Source organism: Zosterops lateralis, assembly GCF_965231275.1.
Source record: "Zosterops lateralis genome assembly, chromosome: 32".
Classification (NCBI taxonomy): Eukaryota; Metazoa; Chordata; class Aves; order Passeriformes; family Zosteropidae; genus Zosterops; species Zosterops lateralis.
The window spans coordinates 161,631-183,258 of record NC_139792.1 but is presented as its reverse complement, the minus strand read 5'-3'; the positions used below and the strand labels follow the sequence as shown (position 1 = coordinate 183,258).

General features: G+C 65.3%; 2 protein-coding genes across 5 annotated transcripts; both read right to left on the bottom strand.

The window, feature by feature from the left end:
- Positions 1-194: 194 nt before the first annotated feature.
- PCBP2 (poly(rC) binding protein 2) lies at positions 195-14,643 on the bottom strand. Of its 4 annotated transcripts, XM_083881029.1 has the most exons (15): positions 14,552-14,641; positions 12,331-12,448; positions 11,951-11,974; positions 11,799-11,831; positions 11,393-11,509; positions 10,011-10,142; positions 9,303-9,431; positions 8,825-8,899; positions 7,391-7,477; positions 6,241-6,282; positions 5,181-5,253; positions 4,679-4,717; positions 3,678-3,730; positions 2,991-3,160; positions 195-786 (listed from the first exon to the last, which is right to left on the bottom strand). In XM_083881029.1, the coding sequence occupies exons 2-15, from the start codon at positions 12,397-12,399 to the stop codon at positions 750-752; spliced, it is 1,080 nt and encodes a 359-aa protein (XP_083737155.1). In that variant the 5' UTR covers positions 12,400-12,448; positions 14,552-14,641; the 3' UTR covers positions 195-749. The 4 variants fall into 4 exon arrangements, with proteins under 4 accessions (XP_083737155.1, XP_083737157.1, XP_083737156.1 ...); XM_083881031.1 differs by lacking the exon at positions 7,391-7,477 and having other exon boundaries at positions 14,552-14,643; XM_083881030.1 differs by lacking the exon at positions 4,679-4,717 and having other exon boundaries at positions 14,552-14,639.
- A 526-nt stretch (positions 14,644-15,169) lies between these two features.
- Positions 15,170-21,245, bottom strand: AMHR2 (anti-Mullerian hormone receptor type 2; the record flags this gene model as incomplete). Its single annotated transcript, XM_083880969.1, has 15 exons — positions 21,209-21,245; positions 20,921-21,120; positions 19,847-20,060; positions 19,556-19,645; positions 19,123-19,307; positions 18,417-18,641; positions 18,047-18,161; positions 17,499-17,659; positions 17,207-17,354; positions 16,942-17,078; positions 16,566-16,721; positions 16,261-16,372; positions 15,901-15,937; positions 15,478-15,809; positions 15,170-15,396 (listed from the first exon to the last, which is right to left on the bottom strand). The coding sequence occupies exons 1-15, from the start codon at positions 21,219-21,221 to the stop codon at positions 15,170-15,172; spliced, it is 2,352 nt and encodes a 783-aa protein (XP_083737095.1). The 5' UTR covers positions 21,222-21,245.
- Positions 21,246-21,628: the final 383 nt, after the last annotated feature.

Here is a 21,628-nt window from a genome sequence, read left to right as displayed (position 1 = left end):
TGGTTCATCCCATTCCAGTGGGATTCCAAGACCCAACTGGGCCACACTGGGAGCACTGGGTTGGTCCTCCACCCTCTGGAAGGATCCCAAACACCAGCTGGGGTGGTTTATCCCTCCCCAGAATTGAACTGGACTATACTGGGAGCACTGGGAAGAGCCAGGGGGGGTTTCAAATAAAGACTGAGACAGGCAGATCCATTAACCAAAATATCCTGCAGGTTCTATTCACAAGGAAAAGCTCCAGTCCATCTTTTTATTCAGTTTTTTTTTGAAAAATTTCCTGACGTTACAGAACTAAACTGAAATGTTTTTTTTTTTTTTGGTTTTTTTTGCTTTTTTTTCATTTTTCTTCCACTCTTACATTTCATGACAAAAACAGAAACTTCATGAGCCGAAAAAACGGGGAGAAGAGGGGAGAAGGTGCCGGGGTGGGTGGAGAGAGGAGAGAGAAGCTTTATAAAACTAAGATTTGGGGTTCAGCAGTTTTAAGAGCTGAACGAAGGAATTAAAATGCTTTTAATTTGAGGGAAAAAAAATATAACCCCGAAAAACAGAACCAAAAAAAAAAGGAAAAAAAAAAAAACAAAACAACAAAACAAAAAAAAAAAAAAAAAAAAAAAAAGGAAACAAACTGAACCTGGTGAGTGGTGCGAGGCTGGAGGAACCGAAAATGTACAAACTAGTTTAAAACCTGGGTCGGTGCTAAGGGGCCGCAGATGGATGCCGAGGCGGGGGGGTCCGGGGCCCCCCTAACTGCTGCCCATGCCCCCGGTCTCCGAGGAGAGCCTGCAACGAGAAAAGGGCGTCAGAGGGACCCCCCGGGCAGCACAGGGACCCCCCAGCACCGACGGGTGGGAGGGGATGGAGGGAGGGCAGGGGGAGCCCCGGGCGGGGGGCAGCTCCATGGGGACCCCCCTCAGGAGCTCAGGAGGGGTCTGGGGGTTGTGCAGAAGCAGCCAGGAAAGGAGGTGACCCCTCCCCAGCCTGAAGGGCGCTGGAGGGGCCTGGGGGGCTCTGGGCTGAGCACGGTGGGCTCTGCTCTGGGGCTTTGGGGAGGGGGAGATCCACAGGACCCCCCCAGGTGGGGCGGGGAGGAGGCAGCAGAGGAGGAGGAGGGCAGGGAAAGGGGGGGGGCACCTCCAGCAGGGACCCCCGGGGTGGCAGGGGGTGCAGGGGACACACAGACACTGCAAAGGGTCCCTGAGCCAGCAGGGACCCCCCAAGGGCAGCCCACCCCCCCAGCCCGGCCGTGGTGGCTCCGGGCTCAGCCCTCGCTGAGGTTTGAGGGGTGTGGGTGGGGGGAGACCCCCCCAACAGGCAGAGGGGACCCCCGGGCCGGGCCCCGCTGCGGCACAGATCTACCAGAGCAGATTCTCACCGTGGCAACTTTATTACAGGTACAGACAGTTAAGAGAGGACAGGTGAGGACCCCAGGGCACCGGGGATGCAGTTCCCCCTCCCACAAAAAAATCACAGAGTCCCTTCCCTCCCTCCACCCCCCTATCCCACCCCAAACCCCACAACTGCGCCCAAACTACTCAAAAAAAAAAATATGGGAAAAGGAGGAGAAATGGATAAAAAAAATTAAAAATTAACAAGCAACAACTAGAGGCAGGCAGAGAAGGAATTGTGACCGATCACAGGACAAAGGGACACAGTCTCTCGGCCGGCAAGAAAAGCTCTGCTGCTACAAGAGCTCAGTAAAAAGGAAAAATCTAAAAAAAAAAAAAAAAAAAAAAAAAAAACCAAACCAAAAAACCCGAGTAATAAAAAAAAAGAGGAAAAAATATATAGAGAAAAAAAAAATTTTTGCTGTTCCAAGTCTCCTCTCCGGGGTCCCGGTGCTGCCAGCCCCTGGAGCAGCCTCAGTACGGGGAAAACCTCTGCTTCTCCGCTTTGAGTTTGTTAGTGACACAGGGCACGGCGGGCGCCGCGGCGCCTTTGGCCGCAGACACGACATTTAGCGCCAGGAGAGGGACAGGTTTCATGCCAAGCAGACTGGAGACACAAGGGGCGGTCGGAAGAGGGTTGGGGAGGCTGGAGGGTGCGTCGGAGGCCCCCGCGGTGGCGAGCGAGGGGGTGGTGGTGGAGGAGGAAGAAGAAGAAGGGGTGGAGGGTTGAGAGAGGTTGATGCTGAGGTGGTCAGGGATCGTGACGGAGGCTGCCTGGGAGGAGGGTTTAGCGCTTTCTAAACTGTAACAGAGGAGAAAAGGAAAAACAACAACAAAAAAAAAAGAAAAAAAAATAAAAAGGAAAAAAAAAAAAGAAAAAAAAAAACACGGGTGTGGGTGGGAGGGAAGGAACAGCACAAAATGCGAAAAAAAAGCACAGGACAAACAGCAAAAACTGCGCAGGAGCTGGGGGAGGAGGAGGAGGGAGGGAAGGAGCAGGGAGGGAGGGAGGGAAGGAGGGAGGGAAGGGATGGTGCTGCCAGGCATGGCCTGGCCGCACACGGGACCCCCACAACCCCCAGAGGGGCCCAGCTCAGCCCTGAGGAAGGAGCCACAATCCAGAGAAAACCACCAGCAGCTGCTGCTCTGGCGGGAACGGGGACACAGCCCAGGGACACCCAGCCCCGCTCAGCCAGGGGATGCCACTCCCAGCTCCAGGCAGGGAACAGGGGACACAGGGACACCAACAGGGGCAGCCCGAGCCATGCCAGGGCCCCACGGCCCCGGAGCAGAGCCAGGTGCTGCCAGCAGCACCAGCAGCTCTCTGGGATGGCACCATCCCACCGGGATCCCCAGGATGGGGCTGGGCAGCCCCTCCTGTCACCCCTCAGGGTGGCACAGCAGAGCCACCAAGAGGTTCTGCAGTGCCAGGCTCCTCCCAGCCCCATCCTCACCCTGCAGCATTCCTGGAGGCGATGGCAGCGGGGAAACGGGGACAGCAGGCACGGGGAGGGGACAGGGAACCCGGGAGACACGAAACCCCTTCCCCTCATGCAGGGCACGGCAGGGAGGGCACCCCGGGAGCCAGCAGGGACTCACCTGACATTGATTAGATACTGGGCCAGGCTGATGCTCGCTGCAGATCCAGTTATGGTCACCTGCCTGTCAGTAGAGCCTTCCACGGGGTTGGCAATCTTGATCTGAGCCCCGGACATCTGGCGGATCTCGTTGATCTTGGCGCCCTGACGCCCGATGATGCAGCCAATCAGCTGGGAAGGAGAGGAAATGGGGTTAATGCGGCCTCATCCCTGCCCTGGCACCTCCTCATGGGGGAAATTCCTTCAGGGAAAGGGTGGTCCCAGCCCCACAGGCTGCCCAGGGCAGGAGGAGAGGACACCGTCCTTGGAGGTGTCCAAAATGGTGTGGCTGTGACCCCTGGGGACACAGTTCAGTGCTGGGGACACAGCTGGATTTGGGGGCCTTAAAGGCCTTCTCCAACCTTAATGGTTCCATGATTATGGGATTCCTGGGAGTGGGTTGTTAAGGAGCTGGAAAGGGGAGGTTTAAGGGATTGAAAAAGGGCTTCTTTGCCCTGAAGATCACTGGAACAGGGACAAGGGATGTGGTGGCAACCAGAGCAGCCTGGGCAGGTGGTCTGGGATGCAGCCACGAGCCCACCACAGCCTCAAGGGGAAGGACAGTCACTCCACAGCCCCTGTGAGAGGGGCAGACCCTGGGGACCCTGAGAGCTCACAGCCACCCCCCAAACCCCCCAGGGATACTCACATCGTTTGGAATGGTGAGTTCATGGGAGGTGGTTTGGGCAGAGGCATCCAAACCTGCTCAGAGACAGAGAGAGGGGGCCCAGGTGAGGGTGGGGGGCAGGCGGGGGGTGCAGCACCCCAAAGTGCTGCCAGCTTCAGGCTGCCTGGGAGGGCTCCGAGCAGGCGGGGAGGGCACAGCAGGCTGGAAGGTTACTCCGAACCCCGCTGCTCCCCAGCCTTGCCTCCCTGCTCCCCCTCACCCCTGCAGTTCTCCCCTCTGTGTCCCCTCCATCACGGTGGGACAGTCCCAGAGCAGGGGGCTGCACTGGGGGGCTCCAGCCGGGCCCTTGGCTCCATTCCCACTCTGGGTCCAGCTTCCAAAGGCTACAATACCCCTCCTCTTTCTCCTCCTAATCCCTGCAGCCCTGCAGGCCATGCTATGCCGGCGGGTGCTGGGAGGCTGCTCACACCCCACACAGGGGCTGAGCTTGTGTGCCTGGGACATTTTGAACACGTTTTTCCACTTTTCCCCCCTTCCCCAGCTCACTCCCTGCAAGAGGGAGCAGCGGCAGCCTCAAGGCCTCACACCGGGGCTGTGGCAGGGGGACACAGCAGGTGACACCCGGTGCTGTCCCCCCACTCCTGGGGCAGCTCCAGCTCCTGACAGCTTGTTCTGGGTTGACGGTGCCGCCTATCCCGTATCGTGGATTACACTGTTATGTCTAACAGCACCTCCTTAGCCAGGGGCTACTCCCCTCTATGTGTTTTTTGGGGTGGGGGGTTAAAGCTCAGGGCCCACAGCTGACTGGGACAACCGAGCCTCCACCCAGTCCTGCTGCTCTCCACTATCCAGCTGTGCTCCAGGGCCCAGCCGGCCGAGCCAGGCTGCACCTCCAGCCCTTCTGGGGCTCCCCTCAACCCCCTTTCCCCCCCAATCCAGGCAGCATCTATCAGGGAGAACGAGACCCCGGGCAGCATCAATACACAACAGAGTAACTACAGATCGTGTGTTTGGATCATTACCCCAATAGCCTTTCACCTCTGGAGAGCTGGAGTCAACGCCTGTTAAGATACAAGTCACAATGAGTTTGGCTGTCTCAAGTTTAGAGCCCCAAATGGGTGATTTTTTTTTTTTCTTTCATCTTTTAGGTGGTTTGATTTTTTTTTTTTTTTTTTTTAGCCATCTTAGCAAATCTACAGCAAATTTGGTACAACTCAGCCTGCTTCAGGCCTGGAGTAGCTGGAGGGGAGAGAGCGGGTGCTGCGGGCCGGGGGTCTCCCAGTGCGCTGCCACAGCTGCGAGGACGGGGGGCACGAGGGAGGGAGGGAAGCAGCGTGGATGGATGGGTGGAGGCCCTGCCCTGCGGCCCCAGACATGTCACAACAGCAGCAGTTACCTGGCCGGGCCTGGGGCAATGTTTGGGTTTAGATTTTTGTGAGCACGGCCCCCACACAGGAGCCGGGAGCAGCCCGGGCTGGGCTCCGGCCGCGCACGAACGCACATGGAGAGAAAGAGTTTCCATACCACTGAATCCAGTGTTGCCATGAGACATTGGAAAGTGTGACTGTTGCATTGCCAACTGGTGCAGCTTGGTCAGCTAAAGGAGGGAGAAGGGAGAGAGGGACAGGGAAAAAGAGAGAGAGAGAAAGAGGCTGGCGTTAGCCATTTCCCAAGGCCGGGGGCCAGGACTCGTCGCGCGCACCCGCATGGACACGGCCCCGCTGCCCACCCTGGCCCCTCTGTGCTGCCCCAGCCCAGCCACAGGGGGCTGGGGGTCGTGCCCACCCCCCCTCAGTGCAGCAAGGGCTGGAGGAGCGCAGGAACAGAAGCAGAGAGGAGTGGGAGGAGGGAGCAGGTGCCAGCAGCACTGCAGGGGAGCGCAGGGACCGGGCACACGGAGCACACTCAGCTCTGCCATGCCAGCCCGGCTTCCTCAGAGCCCCCTGTCCCCCCAGCCTGGAGCCTCAGACCCCCCTCGCTGCCCTACAGGTGCCAGGAGCAGAGATCAGCCCCTACGGGATGAGGATGGGTGCCAGAGGATGGAGGTGTCCGACAGCACCGGCCGCTGCCGGGATGACCCCGCCGGGCTGGGCCGGGTCCAACCCCCTCCCCGACTGCCACCTGCACCCGCTCGCTGGGCCAGCTGTCCCCTGCCCCGGGAGAGCCACTGTGACAGAGCCACCGTGTGCTGGCTGGGGGGGGTTCTCGTGCCAAATTGAGGGGGGGGCGGGAGGGGGGGGCCAAAGGAAAAGCCAGAGCTGGTGTGAAATGCCAAGCCAGGGAGAGAGGTGGGTTTGGAAAAAAAATATAATAAGGAGGAGGGAAGTGTCAGAGAGGAGGTGGGGGAGGATTCAAGGAGAGATCTGAGGCCGGCTGAAGCTGGCTGCAGGAGGACCAGCTGAGGGGAGAGGCGAGTTTTTTTTTTTTTTTTTTGGGGGGGGGAAGTGCTGGGGAGCTCAGATCAGATCGAGTATTCAGCCCCAAGCTGAGGCAGCTCGAGCAGAGAAAGCACGGAGAAAATTTTTGGAAGGTGGGGGAGGAAAAGGGTGGATTTCAAGACAAGAAGTTGTAAATAAAAACTTACATCTGGCTGTGGAATGGCATACTGTCCTTGAATGGTATAGGCCTACAAAAGGAGGAAAACATCCTATTAACAACCATCGGACAGCCACCCAGGGACAGACAGATTTCAACTAGCCAGGAAGTCAGAGAGCCAAGGTGGAGAGTTCTCCGGGGCGAGGGAAGTGGGGCAGGAGAGGCGGGGACGGATAAATGCTGTCACAAGCAGTTTCTAGGCTGGCGGTTACTCGAATTGGCCTGACGTGGCGGGCACGGGGAGGGGGTGGGCAGAATCGGTGCCGTCCCCCCCCCAAAAAAAAGGTGGCAGACAAAAAAATAAGGAGAAAAAAAAAAAAAAAAAAAAAAAAAAGGAAAAAAAATAAAAAAAAGAAAAAAGAAAATACAAAAAAACCAACAAGAGAACGGCTGGGATCTTGATGAAGATGTTATGGTGTGGTGAGTCCGACAATGCTGCTATCCCTGCGCCCCCGCGCAGGCAGGGAGGATCCAACGCCCCCGCCGGCCCTGCTGCTGCTCCTGGCCCCTCTCTGCCCCGGCCCGGCAGCTCCCCCGCCTCCCCTCCCACCCCCAAAAAAAAAGTTTGCCCCGTTCCGAGTCCTCTGGTCACTCCACACGCCTAGGACAACGTCGCCGGGCAAGCTACAGGTCAGTGCTGGCGCTGGCTACCACTGCTCGACACGGCCCAGTGCTCGGAGGGGAACGAGGCGAGGGCCTGACCTGCCACAACTCCGTGTCCCCCAGGTTACAGGGGACAGCCACACACTTCAGATTCCTCCTGAAGCTACCCAGAAAGGGCGAGGCACTGGCTGGGGCCTGGCTGGCTAAGGTTTGGGGAGGTCTGGGGGGGCCGGGCAGGTGGGGGCGGGTGGGAGAGGAAGGGGAGAGGGGGGTACACAGCCTCACTTCCAGGTCACCGGAAGAACTGCAGCCCAGGCTGGAATTGGCCCAAGTTCGTTGCCATGCAGTGGCTGCCGGGTGGCCTGCGTGAGGAGAGGTTGGTGGGCTCAGAGTCCAGTTCCCAGTGGACAGGAGTCCACAGCACAAAAAGCCACCGTTGTCGGTTTTGGGGGACGGGGACAGGGATGCCACCCTTGTTGGCAGTCTCAGAGAGGCCAAGGATTGAACGGGCCGTGGAGACTGAACTCCCCTCTCACCTCCTGAGGTGGTCCCTCCAAGTCAGAGTTGAGGCACATGGATGGGGCGGTGTGGGGGTAGCTCGCACTGCCGCTGCTGTACCTGTCCTGTGGATAAATTAGAGGACTTCAGTCTCCAGGGCTGTCAATCCGAAACCTTTCGCTAACACCAAACTCAACATCCACATTAGCTCAGTGCTGATCGAGGGCTCGCCCTGCTCTACGCACGACTCTGAGCTGCGAAGACAGAGAGCGCAAGGCCCACGGGAGCGGGGCCCGGGCGGCTGCTGCGGGCCTGGGCCGGGGACAGGGGCGGAGAGAAGGAAGGGGGAGAAGAGGGGCAAGGGGAGGGAAGAGATGCGTGGCTGTGGGAAGCCTGCTCCTCACTGCTCTAACGGGGAAGGCGCCGCTGGCCAGGGGCGCGGGGGCTTCCCCCGGGGTGCAGAGCGGCGGGAGAAGCTGTCGGGGAGGCGGGAGGGGCGGGCTGACCGGGTTCAGGTGGGGAGGAAGAGGCAGGGAGAGGGGCACGGGCGGGGAGGAAGGGGACGGCAGCAGGTCCGTCCCCAAAACAAGCGTGGCGGGGTTGGGAAAGGGGAGAGCAGAGTCAGGCCTGGCTCTCGGGGAGGCCGGCGGCAGCTACACCCCTTCCCTGACCCCCTTCCCTGCCTACCGAGGCCCCCACTGACAAAGCCAGGCCCTGCCCACCCCGAGGGGTCTCCCTGGCAGCAGGAAGGCAGCGGATGCGTTGGCACTGTGGCTCCTCCGAGCGCTGGGGCAGCCCCGGGGCCGCAGGGTGGGAGCAGCTGACCCGCACCTGGGCCCCACCTCCCGCCAGCCCTGGGGTTCCGGGCTTACAGCAGACAGGATCCCAAGGGACACCTGTCCCCTGTAAGGTGGCTCAGGGCAGGGCTTGGGCCACTCCCCAGCTCAATGCAGGAGGGACTAAAGCCCAGCCACCTGACACTACTCCTATCTGACACCCTCCCCTCCTGCAAGACGAAGCCTTTGCGCACCCCAACCCTACCCACGGCACAGGCTGAGCCTCTGCACCCCGAGAACCAGTGGCAGAGAGCAGAGAAGCCCCGACCTCCGGGCCAGTCACCCACAGGAGGTCACAGCAAGTCCTTTGGAGCCAGCCCGAGGCAGAGGGGCAGAGCCTGGGTTAGGCAGCTCGGCCCGATTCAAACCCCTACTTGCCACCACTACACTGGCAAATGTTTTTTTTTTTTTTTTTTTTTGCTGTTTAATTCCAGGAGTGTTTTCCAGCACCCTCTCCTCCCAAATCAGCCCTTTTCCCTGCTGCCACCCCTCAGCAGGGACGGCTGGAGCTGGCTCTGGGGGGCCGAGGGCACAGCGTGGGTGACAGGCACGTGGGGCGGCCGAGGCGCGCTCGCAGCTCAGTACATCCCCCAGCCCTCCCCTCCCCACACCCCAGGAGCAGAGGAGAGGCCTTACCTGGCCGCCTGCAAAGATGACAGGAGAGCTGGATGGCTTGGGTCGGTACGGGATGGTGACACCCTTCGGGGGAGACTGGGTGACAGGCAGAGAGGGCAGGTCAGATACTGAGAGCTGCTGGCACTGACAGCCCCCTCCCCACAGCCCACACCGCCCAGACTCTGCTCTGCACCTCCAGCTGGCCCCTTGGGGACCCAGGGCAGTGTTACTGCTTCCTCACCCTGGGCACAGGGCCGAGGGAGGACACCCAGGAACATGGCAGGGCTGTGGGTGACAGCGTGAGCTGCTCTTGAGACCCTGCTCGACCCTGGCTTTAAGCAGCTCCAAGCCTCACCTGCATGAGGCTGTAATCCCCAGCTATCCCTTTATCCCCCAGCAGCTCTTTTCTGCTCCCCCCCAGCATTTTCACCCCTCCAAGGGCAGCAGGAGCCCTGCAGCACCAGCCTCCCCAGGGGACAGGCCTGAGGAGGGGCCCTACCTCAAGCATGACGACGCAGATCTGTTTGACGCACTCGATGATGGACTGTGGGATCCCAGCAATGGTGATGGCTCGCTCAGTCGAGTTGGGCAGCATGTCCCCTGCCACCTGGACCTGTGCCCCCGTGCTCTGCCAAGTCGAGGGTTAAAAATAGCCAGTCAGACCCCAGGCAGGGCTCAGACCTCAGCGACGAACCCCGTGCACGGTTATACATAGCCAAAACTGCCCCCCCAGCTCCTCCTTTGCCCCAAAATAAAGTTCTTTAATCCCAGCTGGATACAATTCGGTCACCAGGAGCCCGAGGCGGCACAGGGGGACCTGGCCTCAGCCTGTCACTGTAACTCAAGCCAAGACAGTCTCCATGCCAGCGGAGTTAATCCAACAGCACCCAGTGCTAAATGGCATGGCCCAAGGCAGTGCTGGCCTGGAGCACATCTCCCTCTCCAAGATCTGGGAAAAGGCTGGGGAGGGGGCAACCAGGAGCCATGGCAAGGGGGAGAAACAAGAATCCAGGCATCCAGCTGTGAGGGGCAGTACCAGGCAGAGATGGCTCTGCCCTGAGTCTCAGTTTGCCAAGCACTAAATATCCAAGGAGCTCCAAAAAATCCCAGTGATGCCGCATCCCTGAGGCAGGAACAATGCAGGGATTTGCCCTTGGGGACACCTGAACCCCCCTCGTGGGACCCCCCTGGGCTGGGCACCACGCACCTCTCGGATCTCCTTGATCTTGCAGCCTCCTTTGCCAATGAGGGACCCGCACTGGCTGGCGGGGACCACAAGCCGGAGGGTGACCGGGGGCCGGCTGGCAGCTGTGCTGTTGGTCATGGAGCTGCTGATGTCCTGCGAGGAAGAGGAGGTGTTGAGGGCTCAGCCCTGCAGGAACGGCACGCGCTGGGGACGTGCCTGGCGCAGGCACAGGGAGGTGACGCTGGCACCAGCAGCCCGGGCCAAGGTGACCTCGGGGCTTTCCCAGTCCCATTTCCCAGGACTTCCTCAGCAGCACAGAAAAAATACAGATATATTTTTGGGGAGGCAGCAGCCAAACTCTGCTGTCTCAATGGAAATGGGTTTAGGCACTGCCTCAAAGCTGGGTTCCCACCTCAGCCAAGCAGGATCCAGTGCTGGAAGGGACACAAGGGACTGGGGGGAGCTCGGGGACTCCACAGCTCCAGGGTCAGCACGGAGCCTCCCGCTGCACCAGGGATCAAGGCAGCAGCTCCGGGAAAAACAACCCCGGCGCCGATTACAGCGGTCATGTGCTGGCAGGGGGAGGGGAGGCACAAGGCCAGGGCTCAACTGACCTACTAAAAGCAAAGCTTCAGCTCCAAGGCCGGTGCCCAGAGCGCTGCAGAGCCGTGCAGCCCTTGGAGGACTCCGGCTCCCTGCATTCGGCACAAACAGCTCCAAGCTCTTTAAGCTTTCAGCCTCTTTAAGGCTGTGGTGAGAGCAGGGGGGTTTGGGGACAGAGCTGCCAGCACAGGGTTGTTTCTCCGTGGTAGTGTCTCAAATCCAAAGGGCTACAGAATTTGTACCCCCACAGGTGAGGTGAGGGCCACAGAGCTCTGCCCCACACCAGGTGAGGAGCACTCCCAACTCCTGCTCCCTCCAATGTGAACAGGATGGAAATCTTGACATCACAGCCCTGAGCAGGCTCTAACACCTGCAAGATCCAGGTTATGCAGCAGGAAAATCCCCCCTGGAAGTCACTGATTTAACAGGACCAGGGACACGATGCAGCTCCTCCAGCCCCACACAGCTGCAGCCCCAGCTCCTCCTTGGCAGGGCTGGGGACAGAGCCAAGCCCTGGGGTGTGCTGGGGGGAAGTGACACCAGCATGAGCAGAGCCGGGGTTTTTCTGAGCTCTACTCTGTGCCGTGCTGTGGGCAGGAAGTCCCTGTGGGGCTCTGGCTCCGGCACCACCTGGACCTTGCCCCAGCAGAGCGCTGGACAAAGATCGGGGGCCAGGCAGGGAAACACGGGCTGCTCGTGCAGAACAACAGCCCCGGGCCCCCTGGGGCTCACCCCGGGGTCAGCTCATCCAGAGAGAGGGGACAAACAGGGGCACTGACTGCAGGGGGCCACGCACACACCTCTTCCAGTTTGTCAATGATCATCGCAAAAGCTTTGAAGATGGCGTTGGTGGGTCCCGCGAGGGTGATGATCCGCTCGGGGCAGTTCCCTTCCGAGATGTTGATGCGAGCTCCGCTCTGCGGGGAGGCAAAGGCCACCTCAGTGCTGCGGCCATCGCCGCACGGCACGGAGGCTCCTCGGGATTCCTCCGGATCCCCCGCTGCTGCTGCCGCCGCTGGGGACAGAGCCCTCCCTCCTCCTCCTCCCTCCCTCGGCTCGGGCAGCCATCTTCTCCTCCTCGGCTTCCTGCCGCGCCTGCCCACAGCTCCCGGCATTCCCCGCGCCGCCGCTGCCGCCGCGCTGCCTGTGGAGCCCCGGCCGGCCCGCCATCGCCAGCCCGCCATCGCCAGCCCGCCCCACACTCACCTCCTCTCGCATCTTCTTCACCGACTCCCCTTTCTGTGAGGGACGAGAGAAGGGAGAGAGGCGTCAGTGAGGCTGTGGGGAGGTGGGGAGGGAGGGGGGACAAGGGAAGAAGGGGGAAAGGGAGGGTTGGGGGGAGTTTGTTCCTCACTTACCTTCCCAATGATGCTTCCCACCTCCTGGGATGGAAACAAAAGCACCATTAGTCAGCGTTTTAACAAGTCCTGGAGCCCCAAGCCTAAACTCGGCTCTTTTCACAGTCAAAACAAGCTCCTGAGCAGTTGAGATCTGCCCCTCAGATAACTGGGGTTTATCCCAGTTGAGCTGGTCTTGCTCCCATCTTAGCTTTCATCAGGTCGTTCCCCCCACACCCCACAATAATTATTTTCTTCGCTGGCTGCACCTCAGGATCTGCCCAGGCGCCAGCAGCACATTCCTGACCCCACGGCAGCTCCAGGAGATCCCAGAGGCACTGAAGCTCCCAGCCCAGCCCGTGCCAGGCCAGGGCTCTGCACAGGGGGCCGGGGACACGAACCTTTCCGTGCATGAGTAGCCGGATGGTGAGTGTGACATTGAGACCCCCTTCGATGACTCCGGTGTCCATGGTGGGCAGCGCGGGCTCGGCTCAGGCTGCGGCAGCGCTCGGGCCTTGGCTGGGGGGAGAGGGGCTGGGTGAGTGAGGGGCTGGGAATTGAGGGGCTCTGCCAGTCCCCCCCAGCCCGTCCAGGCAGGATTCCAGCCTCCCTGTGCTGCTTCTCCCCTCAAACTGGCCCCTGGAAGTGTTGGGCCGATCCACGGGTGGTTTGCCTCCTCCTCCTGTGAGTTTCCAGGGCTGAACTGGCCCGATCCCACCTGGATCCAGTGACTCTTGGGGCCACGAGGGTCCCACTCAGCCTCTCAGACCTGCTCCTGGCAGGGCCTTCCCTGAGGCACAACTGAATACTTCAGTGTGACCCCCAGTAGCACTGGGGACACAAACGGTTCCTGGACACAACCAGGGATCCCAAAGGAGCACTGAGAGCTAATCGTGCTCCTTACAGGTCCAGGGAAGCTGCTGCTCCCTGTGAACCCCACACCCTCCCCAGCCCAAGTCTTCCTGCAGCTGCCCGATGGGAGCGGGTGCCCCAATCCCGGGGGTTTGGCCCGCTGGGAAGCCGGGATTGTGGAGAAAATAAACCCCATCCGCTCCCCCCGAGCTCCGAGCCCGCGCGGGGCCTCCCGGAGCAGGTTCCGAGGCGATTCCCGCAGACCCAGATAAGGCCACATGAGCGGACGATCAGGTTTCAAACCACCTGAGTCGGCAGCGGTTGCAAAACAGCCCGGCCGGCCCCAGCCGAGCGTTTGGTGTAAACCGGTAAATAAACTCCCATTTCGGCCCCCGCTTCTGCCCCATCAAAGTTTAACCACGGCCGGGGCCGCGCTGCCTCGCTGGCACTGGGGGGTTTGCCGCGGCCTCCGTGAGCTCAGGCCGGCATTTCCCCCCGGTTCGGGGGGTAGAGCCCGGGATCGGAGCCCCGGCAGCGGGGCCAGGGCAGCCCGGGCCCGTCCCGGGGACAAAAGGGGCCGAGCGGCCCCGCCGGGGGCGAGGCGAGCCCGGGCCGGGCTCCCAGTGAGGCTTTTCCGCAGGGAAAATTCTCTGAGGGACGATCCCGCCCGCCCCGGGACCCCCGTCCCCAGGAGAGGACGCGGTTACTGGGGTTGGGACGTGGCTCCGGAGCGAGCCCGGGCCTGAGGCGGGGACGCGGCTCTGCAGCCAGCTCAGCCCTGCGCTGGGGGGGGAACAGGGCCGGGGGTTCCGGCTCCGAACCCGGCCGGGGGTCCCGAGATCCGAACCCGGCCGGGGGGAGCGGGAGTGGAGCGGCTGTCCTGGAGCGACCCCCGGGGCCGCGATGGAGCCCCCGGATGGGCCCGATCACAAGGCCGGGAGGGAGATCCCGGCCCAGCGGCTCCGAACGGGAGCCGGAACCCGGCGGGGGGAACCGGCCGAGCGCTGGGAGAGCTGAGATCGGCGCGGGGGAAAATGGGCCTCTGGATCCCGGCCCGGGGCCCCGAACCCCGCTGGAGCGGGGAGCACCGCTCCGCTCCGGGCAGGCCCGGGAGGAAGATCCCGGAGCCCTCGGGGGGGCGGCGGCTCCGCGCGGGCCCGTCCGAGCCCCCCCCGATCCCGCTCCGCCGGGGGAAAACAACAGCGCGGGATGGCGGAAAAACCGGGCCCGGGCGGGAAAAGGAGAAAAAACCTCTTAAAAAAAAAAAAAAAGAAAGAAAAAAAAATTAAAATCTAAACTCCAAGAAAACGGAGTAGAAAGGAATAATAATATAAAAAAAAAAATCTCCCCCCGCCCCAGAGGCCCCCCCGCAGCCGGGCCGGGCGGGGGGCGGCGGCGCCATGTGACGCACGCGGCGGCCCGAACCCCCCCGGGCCGGTTCCGGCGGGGGGAGCGGCGGGGGGGGCAGCGGGGGGGGGCGGCGGCGGCCCCCGAGCCCCCCCGGGGCCGTTAGTGCCGCGGGCCGGCGGCGCGGGGCGCGCGGGCCGCACAGGCCGCACAGGCCGCGCAGGCCGCGGGCGCCGTGAGGGCGCGGCCGGCGGGGGGGCGGCGGGGGGGCCGCGCCAGGGCCCGGCCCGGGGGGGATCGGACCCGGATGGCGGCCGGGGGGGCTCGGGGGGGTCCGCGGGGAGGCCCAGGGGGCGGCGGTGGGGGGGCGATGGGGGGGGAAATTGTGTGGTGGGGGGGGGGCGGGCGGGGGGTCGGGCCTACCTGTGTCGGCGCCGGTAACGGCGTTGGGCGAAGGGCGCTCCGGGCGGAGCGGGAGGAGGGAGGGCGGGAGGGAGGGGGGGGGAGGCGGGGAGGGAGCGCGGCGGGCGGGCGCGCGGGATGGCGGCGGCGGCGGCGCGGGCGCGGCTGCTCCGGCTGCGGCGGCCGCGGGTCTGGGAGGGGGCGGCGGGCGCGGCCCGATTTACACCCGCCCCGACCCGGAAACGCACCGCGCGCGCGGGGCGGGACAGAGCGGCCGCCGCCCCGCACAGCGCCCCCTGGCGGCCCAGAGGTCCGGAGGGGAATGGGGTGCACTGGGGGGTAACGAGGAATAATGGGGGGACATGGGGGGAAATAAGAAGGAACTGGAGGTAAAGGGGTGATGAAAAGTGTGGTAGAACTGTGTATGGGGAGCTATGGCACAGCTGGGGGGCAATAGGGGCACAGGGACCAGAGGGGTCCCACCGTCCTGAAGAGCATTGGGGGTTTGTGCCCCCCTAAGCCCAGCCCCGCGAAGGAGACGCTGACACACATTGGGGTGTCTCACAGCTTTATTGGGGGACAGCGGGGGCACCCCTGGGACATGGGGACAGAATGGGGGTCCTGGAGTGCCCCGGGGGGTCACAAGGGTCCCAAGTGGTCCCAGGTGGCTCTTGGTTGTCCTGGGGGGGTCCCGAGTGGTCCTGGTGGTCCCAGGGGTTCCAGAAGGTTCCTGGGGAGTCCTGGGGGGGTCCCGAGCGGTCCTGGTGGTCCCAGGGGTTCCAGAAGCTCCTGGGGGGTCTTGGAGGGTCCCAGGAGCCTCAGTCGGAGCTGCTGGAGGAGGAGGAGGAGGAGGAGGACGAAGAGCGCTGGGGAGACACAGCAGGGCCGTGAGCCCCCGAGGGGGGGCTGGGGGTGACCCCCTGTGTCCCCTCCCGGGTCCCCCCCACCTTGTGCCTCTTCTGAGCCTTCTTCATCCTCTTCTTCATCTTCTTGGCCGCCTTCTTGTCCAGCACGGGGGGGAACGAGGGGAGCACCCCGGGGTGGGGGAGCACCCCCGGGTGGGGGGGCTGCGGCAGGGGGGGGCCCAAGGGGGGGCCCGAGGGGGCCAGGGGGGGCCCGGCGGGGTACGGGGGGACCCCAGCGGGGTACGGGGGCTGCCCGGGCCCCCCCGGCGGGTTGGGGGGCGCCGCAGGCGGGGGGTACAGGGGGTTCGGGGGGGGGACCTGGGGGGGGTACGTGGGGTTCGGGGGGTACACGGGGTTTGGGGGGGGCGGCTGCCCTGGGGGGGGAAAGAAAAGAGATTGAGGGGAGGGGTCTGACCCCGCGGGGGGGTCACGGCAGCCCCCCCAGTTTGGGGAGACCCCCTGTACCTGCACCAGGGTTCCACATGGTGGGAGACTCCAAGACCTGGGGGGCACAGGGGGTGAGAGGGGACCCCCCCCGAGCCCCCACTGCTGCCCCGAGGGCACCCAGGGGAAACTGAGTCACAGAAGCTTTGGGGGGTCCCCCCGGGCGTGGGGGACTATGGGGGAATCGGGGCCTTGGGGGTGCACGGGGGGGGGTTTGGGGTGCACAGAGGGCGCGCAGGGGGATTTGGGGGTGCAGAAGCGGCTGCAGGCGGAGTTTGGGATCCAGGGGGGATTTGGGGGTGCGCAGGGATGGCAGGGGCGCTCTGAGGGTGCGCAGGGGGGGTTTGGGGTGCGGGGGACACCCTGGGGCTCCGCTCCCACCTTTGCTCCGGCCGCGGCCCCTCCCGGCAGGAAGCGGGCGGGGCCTGGGCCGGGCCCCTCCCTGGAGGCGTGGCCTGTCCGTGCCCCTCCCGCCCGGTTCCCGGTCCTTCCCCTGTGCCTCAGTTTCCCCTCAGTCCCCGGTGGGTTCCCGGCGTCCCCTGCCCGCCCCGTGCCTCAGTTTCCCCGCAAGTCCCCGGTGGGTTCCCGGCGTCCCCCGCCCGCCCCGTGCCTCAGTTTCCCCGCAGGTCCCCGGTGGGTTCCCGGTGCCCCCCGCCCGCCCCGTGCCTCAGTTTCCCCGCACGCACCTGGCGGGGGGCGGCCCCCGGGCCGGGGTCTCCCGGGGTCGGTGCGGGCCCCGCGGCCAAGCGCTGGAGCCGCTGCAGCGCCCGCTCGGCCGAGAGCCGCGCCTCGGGGTCCGGGTCCCAGCAATCCTCCAGCAGCTCCGGCAGAGCCCCCCCGGGCTGTGGGACCCCCCCCAGGCTCAGCGGGGACCCCAGCCGGGGATGACACCCCCGAGCGGGGACACCCCCGGGACCCTCAGTGTCATCGCCGGGCAGCGGGGAGGGGACCCTGGGGCAGAGACCCCTCCCCAAACCCCCCCGGGCAGCCAGGCAGGGACCCCCAAGGGTCACCCCCGCCCGAGGCCACCCCCAGCACCCACCCGGGGGTCCCGGCTCTGACCTGGGGGGCGCGGTGCCAGGCCGGGGGGATGAGCGGCCGCCGCCTCTCGTCCGCAGCCAAACGGCGGAGCTGAGCCCCGGTGGGGCTGGAGCCCAGCTCGGCCTCGTACGCCAGGCGGAACGGCGGCACCGGGGCTCCTGCGGGGCGGCGGGGCGGGGGGTCAGCGGGGCTGGGGGGCGGCGGGGCCAGGGGGCGGCGGGCGGGCAGAGAGGGGGCTCCCCGGGGGGCCGCGGGCGGGCAGAGAGGGGACTCCCGGGGGTCTCACCGGGGCTCAGCGCCTGGCAGCGGGACAGGATCTCCCAGAGCAGCAGCGCCAGCGCGTAGACATCGGCCTGGCGCAGGGCGCGGCCCCAGGCCCGCAGGTCCAGGCTCTCGTCCAGGATCTCGGGTGCCAGGTACCGCTGGGTGCCCGCCTGGTGTGGGGACACGGGGACACGGGGACAGCAGGGTCACCGCACCGGGGACGGGCTCAGGGCACCCACAGCCCGCACTGCCAGTGCCATCCCCACCCCAGGGCTGTCCCCTCCCCACGCCAGTGCCATCCCCGCCCGTGTCACCTTGCGGATGGTGACGCCGTGCCGGGCCCCGCTGCTGTCCTGGGCGCGCGGGGGCAGCGCCAGCGCCAGCCCGAAGTCGCCGATGGCGCAGGTGCCGTCCTCCCGCACCAGCACGTTCTGGCTGCTCAGGTCACGGTGCACCACGCTGGGCTTGTACAGCCCTGGGGACACCGGGGGTCAGGGGGACAGGGCAGGGGGGACAGGGCAGGGACAGGGCAGGGGAGACAGGGCAGGGGGGACAGGGCAGGGGGGACAGGGCAGGGGGACAGGGCAGGGACAGGGCAGGGGGAGCCCAGGGCAGAGCCCAGAGCAGGGGAGACAGGGCAGGGGGCACAGGGCAGGGGGAGCCCAGAGCGGGGGGACAGGGCAGGGAGCACAGGGCAGGGGGGACAGGGCAGGGGGCACAGGGCAGGGGGAGCCCAGAGCGGGGGGACAGGGCAGGGAGCACAGGGCAGGGGGGACAGGGCAGGGGGCACAGGGCAGGGGGAGCCCAAGGCAGAGCCCAGGGCAGAGGGCACACGGCAGGGGACACCCGCGGTGCCACCCACCGTCACGCCAGAGCTCCTGGTGCAGGAAGGCCAGGCCGCGGGCCAGGGACAGCGCCAGGCGCACGCTGCCCGCCCAGGTCCCCACGTGCTGCCCCAGGAAGTGGCGCAGGGAGCCCTGGGGACACAGGGGGACACACGGGTGGGGACGTGGGGAACCCCCCCAGTGTCTCCCACACATCTCCCCCCACCAGCCCCCCATCCCCGGCCCTGTGCTCCCCAACTGCCACACACACACACCCTGAGTCCCCTCAACCCTTTGGACACCCCCAAATCTCTGTTACCCCCTCACCCCCAAACCCCTGCGACCCCCCGACTCCTCCAAACTCCTGTTACCCCCCCATTACCCCCCCAGGCCCCCGAGGTGACCCACGGCCGGGTAGAGCTGCAGCACCAGGAGCCCCCCCCGGGCTCGGGGTCCGGCCGCGCGGGTGTCCAGCAGCCGGGCCACGTTCTCGTGCTCCATCAGCGGCAGCGCGTGGACGGCGCGTTCGGCCGCGAACCTCCGGCCGGCCCCGGCCGCGAAGGCCTTGATGGCCACGGGCCGCTGGCGCAGCGTCCCCCGCCAGACCGCCGAGAAGCGCCCGGCCTGCAGCACCTGCCCCGCGGGGGACAGGGGACACGGCTGGCACCGGGTGTCCCCAGCACCCCGGCACCCCCACACACACATCTGAGCACCTCTGGGGGATCCCCGGGCACCCTCAGCCCTGTTGTGACACCCCCAGGCCGATGCCACCAATGCCATGGGTGTCCCCACGTCCCCTCCTCATATGGGTGTCCCTTCCCAGGACCACCTCCTTACCTGCCCTCCCACTTGGGTGCCTCCGTTGGGTGTCCCTTGTCCCATGGCTGTCCCCCCCCACAGGTGCCCCCCGCCCCATGGGTGTCCCCTATGGGTGTCCCTTGCCCCGCGGGTGTCCCTCACCTCATGGATGTCCCTTGTCCCGTGTCTGACCCCCTCACAGGTGTCCCCCACCCCATGGGTGTCCCCTCCTCCGTGGGTGCCCCTCACCCCATGGGTGTCCCTCGCCCCATGGATGCCCCCCGTGGGTGCCCCTCGCCCCGGGGGTGCCCCGCACCTGCAGGAAGTGCAGCGCGGGCAGGTCCTGGCTGGGGGGCTCCGGGGGGACCCCGGTTCTCCGCCCCCCCCGCGGGGGCTGCCCCGTGCGGGCCCTGGTCCGGCGCAGTCCTGGATGGGGGACACCAGGGACACCCCCATCCGGGGACCCACCACAGGAACCCCCCCAAATCAGGGACACGGGACTTGGGGACACAGGGACCACCATCCCCCCCCACACCACTCAGGGGGCATGGGGACATCCCACCCCAGAGGGTCACCAGGACACCAGGGACCCCCCACCCCAGGGACAGAGTGATAAAACACTTGGGGACCCCCACCTCCACCCCAGGAGACTCTGGGAACACCAGAGATGTGGCATTTGGGGACCCCCAGGGGACATCGGGTAGGGGGTGGCTGTCCCCGGGGGTCCCCCCGTCCACGCCGTGTCCTACCGAGGATGCCCAGGCAGGTGATGAGGATGAGGAGGAGAAGGCCGGCCCCCCACAGCCACAGGGTCCCCGTGGACCACCCCCGGCCGGGCACTGGGGACAGAGACTGCGGTGACACGGAACCCCCCAGCTGTCCGAGGGGCTGGTGGGGGGCACTTTAGGGGATCCTATGACTCCCCCAAATCCCCCTATGGACACCCCCAGTCCCCTCTGTGTCCCACCCTCCCCACTTGGGGGTCCCCTGAATGTCTCAGGATCCCCTAAGTGTCCCCAGCACCCCCCAGACCCCCGTACCTGGGCCCTGGCGGGGCCCCCCCAGCCCCACGGCCGTGCCTGTCGCTGTCGCTGTCCCGGGGGCGTTGCCGTTGCAGAGGTGGCCGTGGCACAGGCACAGGAGCACGGAGCTGCCGGGGTGTCCCGCGGGGCTGGGGACACAGGTGGCCGAGGGACAGGCGTCCCCCCGGCCTCCCCAGCAGCCTGGGGACAGCGGCAGGGTCACCCCGGGGGGCTGGGGACAGGGAGGGGACAGGGGGACAGGTGGGACCCCCCTGTGCGGGTCCCCCCCGCAGCTGCTCCTCCCCAGCGCCGCCGCAGCCGCTGCTCAAGGCCAAGGCCAAGGGAGCCGCTGGGGAGGGAGCAGAACCGCCCCAATCCCCCCGGCCAAGAGCAGCCCCCGCTCCGTGTCCTCGGACAGGATCAGACCCCTTTGGCCTCCCCGAGACCCCCCAGGGCAGGACCAGCCCCTCCATCCTGCCCCAAAATCCCCCCGGGGCAGCACCAGACCCTCCATCCTGCCCCAAAATCCCCCCGGGGCAGCACCAGACCCTCCATCCTGCCCCAAAATCTGCCTGGGGCAGGAACAACCCCTCCATCCTGCCCCAAAATCTGCCTGGGGCAGGAACAACCCCTCCATCCTGCCCCAAAATCTGCCTGGGGCAGGAACAACCCCTCCATCCTGCCCCAAAATCCTCCCGGGGCAGCACCAACCCCTCCATCCTGCCCCAAAATCTGCCTGGGGCAGGAACAACCCCTCCATCCTGCCCCAAAATCCCCCCGGGGCAGGACCAGCCCCTCCATCCTGCCCCAAAATCCCCCCGGGGCAGGACCAGCCCGTCCATCCTGCCCCAAAATCCCCCCGGGGCAGGACCAGCCCGTCCATCCTGCCCCAAACCTCCCCCGGGGTAGTAACAAACCCCTCCATCCTGCCCCAAAATTTGCCCGGGGCAGGATCCTGCTCCAAAACCTGCCTGGGGCAGGACCAGCCCCTCCATCCTGCCCCAAAATCCCCCCGGGAAGGGACAGCACCAAGCCCCTCCATCCTCCCCCATCCCCTTCTGCCCCTCCACTCCCCCCGGGTCAGGCTCAGACCGCAGCCCCCCTTTCCCCATCCCCAAACCGCCCGGTCCCGGGGGTCTCACCCTGCACCAGAGCGTGGCTGCGGTTCCAGATGCCGACACAGCACTGCCCGGGGGGGCAGCGAACGGCGCCGGCCGCCGCCCCCCCCGCGCCCCCCAGCGCGCCCCGCACGCTCGGGTGTTTGTAGGACACACAGGTCAGGTTTTGGGGGCCTGCGGGGGGACACACAGGCACCGGGAAGGGGCTTTTAAACCCCTAAAAAAAGCCCCCCAGTCCCAGCTGTGCCCCCCCAGCACCCACCTGGGCGCCCCATGGGAGACTCGGCGGGGCCGGTGGGGAGTAGAGACGAGCAGGAGGAGGAGGAGGAAGAGAAGGAGAAGGAGGAGGAGGAGGAAGGTGCTGCCCCCGCATCAGGGAGGAGAGAGGCAGGGTGTCTGGGGGGGCAGGCAGGCCTGGCCCCCTGCCCTGCGTCACCCAAATGGAGCTCGGTGTCCCCCTGTCCCCCCCTGGGCCTGTCCCCCCCTGGGACCGACTGCACTCCCCAAAACTGGCCCGTGAGCCCCCAAATGGAGCTCGGTGTCCCCTGTCCCCCCCTGGTGCCATTCCGGGACCGACTGCACCCCCCAAAACCAGCCCGTGAGCCCCCAAATGGAGCTCAGTGTCCCCCTGTCCTTGCTGGGACTGACTGCACTCCCCAAAACTGCCCCCTGAGCCCCCAAA

What these genes read in the sequence shown, in the direction of transcription:
- PCBP2 (XM_083881029.1), bottom strand. Translation starts at nt 12,399, where the DNA reads ATGGACACCGGAGTCATCGAAGGGGGTCTCAATGTCACACTCACCATC. An exon ending in ATGCCATTCCACAGCCAGAT is followed by an intron (nt 5,254 to 6,240) that starts GTAAGTTTTTAT and finishes TCCCTCCTTTAG; the next exon opens with CTGACCAAGCTGCACCAGTT. An exon ending in TGGCAACACTGGATTCAGTG is followed by an intron (nt 4,718 to 5,180) that starts GTATGGAAACTC and finishes GTATCTTAACAG; the next exon opens with GCGTTGACTCCAGCTCTCCA.